Genomic DNA, 4,538 nt, shown 5'->3' on the forward strand with positions numbered 1-4,538 from the left:
AACGTATCTCTCCTTTTAGGTGTGAATAAAACAAGAATCATGCCTTTGACATTAAATTTTTTTTTTTAAAAAAGGAAAAAAAGATGAAAAGAAAAAAAGAAAAAAAGAAAAAAAGAAAAAGAAGAAGAAGAAAAGAATAGAATATATTGTATCGCCCATGCAAGATTAGATCATCTACACGTCAAGGAATATTGGTTGAAGACACAAGGAAGCCCGAAAACCTTAGAAAACCAAAAAAAGAATGATTCTCTTTCAATATGAAAAAGAAACATCTTAGGTCGTCAAATGAATATAAATCTAAACAGCGTTGCAGGGATTCCTTCATTCAATCAAGTAGTTCTTAATACATATATCCCTCCAAAACCAAAGTGAAAAGAGCAGAAGCCTTCAATGGAAACTAAAAATGGTGCTCATGTTAAGCGCGTATATGAGGATTTTGAACCCTACTGCAGATGGTATGTAGACGAGGAACGTAACATTCTTGAAGTCCATCTACAGGGTATAGTATATCATTCCTTTTTAACTGGTCCTCGTTTGTGTGTTTGCTTGGTATCTGTTTGAGAGAGAGAGAGAGAGAGAGAGAGAGAGAGAGAGAGAGCGATTCTTCAATATATTTACAAAAACAGTTTATTTGCTAACGTAAAACAGCTGTTAGAATTTATATTCAGTACGTCTAAGATTTTTATATTCAGTCATAAATTCAACATATAGAAAAGTTCAAATTAATTCGAATTTAACCTTCTAAATTACAGAAAATAAGTATATTAATTAAATGAGTAGATTTGTATTCTTATTGTTATGCATGCATGGTAATTGGTAACGAGCCAAAGTTTATGGGGACTAGTATTGCATTTTTTGGGTACATTTGGTAAGGGAGACATGGGGAGGAGAGTAGATGATAAGATGAAGAAAGTTGGAATTAATATGTTAGTTTTGGTTCATTCCCATCACTCTTTTTTCTCACATGATCCTCCGATTTCACCTAAAATCGAGAGAGCCTATTTCAAGTTTAAATTTTTTAGTTTATTATATTTCATTTTTTGATAGTGTATAAAGCATCATATCATTTAAATATTAAATGATTCAAAACCTAATATACCTTTAGATTTATAACATTTAATCTAAACAATGAAATGGTTCAATTTCAAATGGAAAGAGTCTTAATACATATTTCATCTTGCTCTCTATCACGATTGCTTTTTATTTGCTTCCCTGGCTTTGCCTCTAACTACTTACGTTAATCTAGGAATGATAACCTATGAAAACTTTATTAGTAGCAGAATTTAAACTTTAAATAAGTTTTACGCAAAAAATTGTGATGCTATTTGGGATCCAAGCTTATAAATCCAAAGAAGATGTATCATGCATGTGTATAAAAACAGGTTAGGGTTGTATATACAGAATAACCTTAAGTTCCTTCATTACTCTCAATTAAAGTTCAAATGGGTACACTTTTGAAGTCAATTTCATATTTAATGTTTCTGAGCAAACAACCGTACTGTGTTATTCTCCTCGATCATGGGGATGAATACAATCCAATATGGACCCACCTGAGAAGATGAGTAATTCCCATAACTATTTTGGCTTAAACTTCGTCAAAGTACATTTTTAAAAAACAGTTATTTTCTAAACTCAAGCCATATGACCAACTCCAATTATTGAAAGAAATTACCTAGATATAATCCTAATTTAGTAAGAACCAAAATTTTTTGTTGAATAAGAACCAAAAATTACCTAAATTTCTAGTTATATATTTAGGAAAAGATGCTTTAAATTTGTTTCACAATTGATGTCCTATTGTGCTTAAATTTATTGAACCTTAATTAATGGTGATATATGATTTAAATTTAGATGAATTAATACATCAATGGAAATTTAGTTAATTTGGATGGTAGGATATCTTCTGCCCGAAAGAAAAGGTTTTACTTTTAGTTTTTATACAATTTAGCTGCCTTGAAATCAAATTGGCTCTACCACGCCGGTGGTATATAATGATTAATTTTCTCTTCTTACAAGTGCAGATTTCCAAAAGGAGCAACTAAAGGCTCAATTAGCCAACATTGAGGTCCTAAGAATCTTTGGAGAACGTCCTCTGGATGAAACTAGATGGAGCCGCTTCCAAAAAGAAATCAAAGTAGCAAAGAATTGTATTACAAGTGCTATTCACGCAAAGTTCGGTAACGGCGTTCTTTCTGTAACAATGCCTAAGAAAGTTCCTTCTGTTGCCCAACAAGAACAGCAGCTTCCACAAGCTAAAGAATCTCAAGAGATTGGAAAGCCAAAAACAGAAGTCAAAGAAAAAGAAAATAAAGAGGCTGAAAAACCTACAGTATACGAAAGGGAAGGCACCGGGCTCAAGGCTCCAGAAAATGCTACATTGGATGGAACCAGCAATAAATTTATATCAATTTCAAAGCTAAAACTGGGGAACAACATGGCCGTGAAAGTCTTGGCGGTTGCAGTGGTGGTGGCTCTTGGAGCCTATGTAACTTACAAGTATATATAAACAGCCTTCTCAGGTTGGCAACTAAATCTGGTTGTATACTTTCACCTTGTATAAAATAACCCAGCTTTTTCTTAATTCCTTATTAATTGTAAATGTTGGTGTAAGATGCAGTTTTTAACTTGAACGAGAATAGCTTCATCTACATTATTCTGTGTTTTTTCCCTCCTAGTAGACAGGGCTTACTGTAATACTCCACATAATTTTTTTGTTATTTTAGAGTTTTCTTTAAAATATAATTGTTGGGCTATAGGCTTTCTTTTAATTGTTATTGCAGCCCACTACCCACTAAGCAAGCGTCTTATAATATTACAGAATAGAGGAAGAGATAGTCAGGGTTTTATCTAAGAGGCTAAGAGGTGTTTTCCTTGGAGTTAGAACACGTACAATTGAAGAGACAATCAGATTGTTCAAGGTAAGATTTCTCTCAATTAGAAACAAGAAAAATTAGAATTTTATTAGGTTATTTAGAAATTTGATTTTGATCCTAAAATTTATATTCTAACGTTTAGATTTTCCGTTGGATTAGATATTAGATTTGAGCCAGTGGGATTTCACGAATCAACATTTTTTTGTTTAAGTCTTCCATTGGATCTGTACATATAATCCTAGATTGAAGTCAAATAATTCGGCCCTCTTTCTTTCATTGAATTGGTATATATATATATATATATAATGGTTAAAGAAGGTTAAAGAAGAAGTCAAAGAAGGGGCTACGTTGGATTTGTGTATATATATATAAAGGTTAAAGAAGAAGTCAAAGAAAGTGGCTATTGTTCTTCTTGAATTTGTGTATATATATATATATATATATATATATATATATATATATTGGTTGAAGAAGAAGTCAAAGAAGGTGGCTATTATGCTTTAGTTGGATTTGTATATATATATATAATGAATAGAAGAAGTCAAATATTTTCGGCTGTGGTTTCTTTGCCTCTGAGACTTATGCTATGCCGTGTTATATATATATATATATATTAGGATATTAGGATAGTTGTAAAGTTTTCTATGGTGGATATATATAATATGGCTTGTTTGGGGTTATGTATATCAAATTAAACTCTAAGGCATTAGCTGCTGCCTCTGCATTCTGATAAATTCAAGGAAAACACATATTTGTTTTGGGTAGAGATACTTTGCATTAGTGCTATCATGTAGTTCAGCAAAGTATTTTACTAGTGAGTCAGTTTTTGTAGTTTAGTAAAATTTATATTTTGTAGAGGATATTGAGTAATTTTCATAATTGATTATAGGTCCGATTTAAGAGTGTCTTGAGGCTCTTGGGAGATTATTTTGGCTGGATTTTCAGAGTGATTCGAGTGCGGTAAGTAATTATGCATAATATGCACAAGTTTTGCTCTTTAGGTTCTTAGAAATTAAAGATTTTCACGGTTATATTTTTAAGCTTACATTTTTAAAAAAAAAAGTTTATCAAAAAGCATTTTTACACTATTGAAAGAGAAATTTTAATTGGCTTTTAAATAATGTTTTAAAGAAATTTCGAATAACGTTTTGAATGTCTAAATCCCATTTAAAATATGATTTTTAACTAAACTATTTTCTGAAAATAATTGAGTTTCAAAGTAAGTTTTCTAAAAAGATTTTTGTTCTTTAAATTGTTTCAAACCAAGTGATTTCGAAATCATGTTCTTGTTTTTCAAAAGGTATTTAAGACATTCCTTTTAGCAAACTGGATTTTCAAACTTATTCAAGAATTGTAAAAATATTTATATAACCTCTTGAGTTCCTATTCGTTCCTTAAGAGAGTCAAGCATCTTTTGATTTATGTTTCAATTTGACATGGTGATATTCAATATATCTTTATTGTTGGAACAATTGTTAATATTGAGAAAATTATTATATGTTGTATAAACTTTATTGTTTGTGATATGTGACTCAAAATAGTGTTTTTAGAATTGATCAGATATATGTGTAAATCCGCTCACAGGATTGTATGTGAGGATATGTGTTGATCCCTTACCAGCAGGGGTTAGATGTTGGTATCCGCTCACAGGATTGTATGTGAGAA

General features: G+C 31.0%; 1 protein-coding gene across 1 annotated transcript; it reads left to right on the top strand.

Moving 5' to 3' along the window:
- The first annotated feature begins 323 nt into the window (after positions 1 to 323).
- Positions 324 to 2,610, top strand: LOC142632253 (inactive protein RESTRICTED TEV MOVEMENT 2-like). Its single transcript, XM_075806680.1, has 2 exons — positions 324 to 499; positions 2,022 to 2,610. Exons 1-2 carry the CDS (start codon positions 391 to 393, stop codon positions 2,504 to 2,506), a joined length of 594 nt encoding a protein of 197 aa, XP_075662795.1. The 5' UTR covers positions 324 to 390; the 3' UTR covers positions 2,507 to 2,610.
- Positions 2,611 to 4,538: the final 1,928 nt, after the last annotated feature.

The sequence above is a fragment of the Castanea sativa genome, chromosome 4 (genome assembly GCF_040712315.1).
Source record: "Castanea sativa cultivar Marrone di Chiusa Pesio chromosome 4, ASM4071231v1".
Classification (NCBI taxonomy): Eukaryota; Viridiplantae; Streptophyta; class Magnoliopsida; order Fagales; family Fagaceae; genus Castanea; species Castanea sativa.

Excerpts from the sequence above, each read along its gene's own strand:
- LOC142632253 (XM_075806680.1), top strand. The coding sequence starts at position 391 with ATGGAAACTAAAAATGGTGCTCATGTTAAGCGCGTATATGAGGATTTT. Across the intron at positions 500-2,021 it reads TCTTGAAGTCCATCTACAGG|ATTTCCAAAAGGAGCAACTA; the intron begins GTATAGTATATC and ends TTACAAGTGCAG.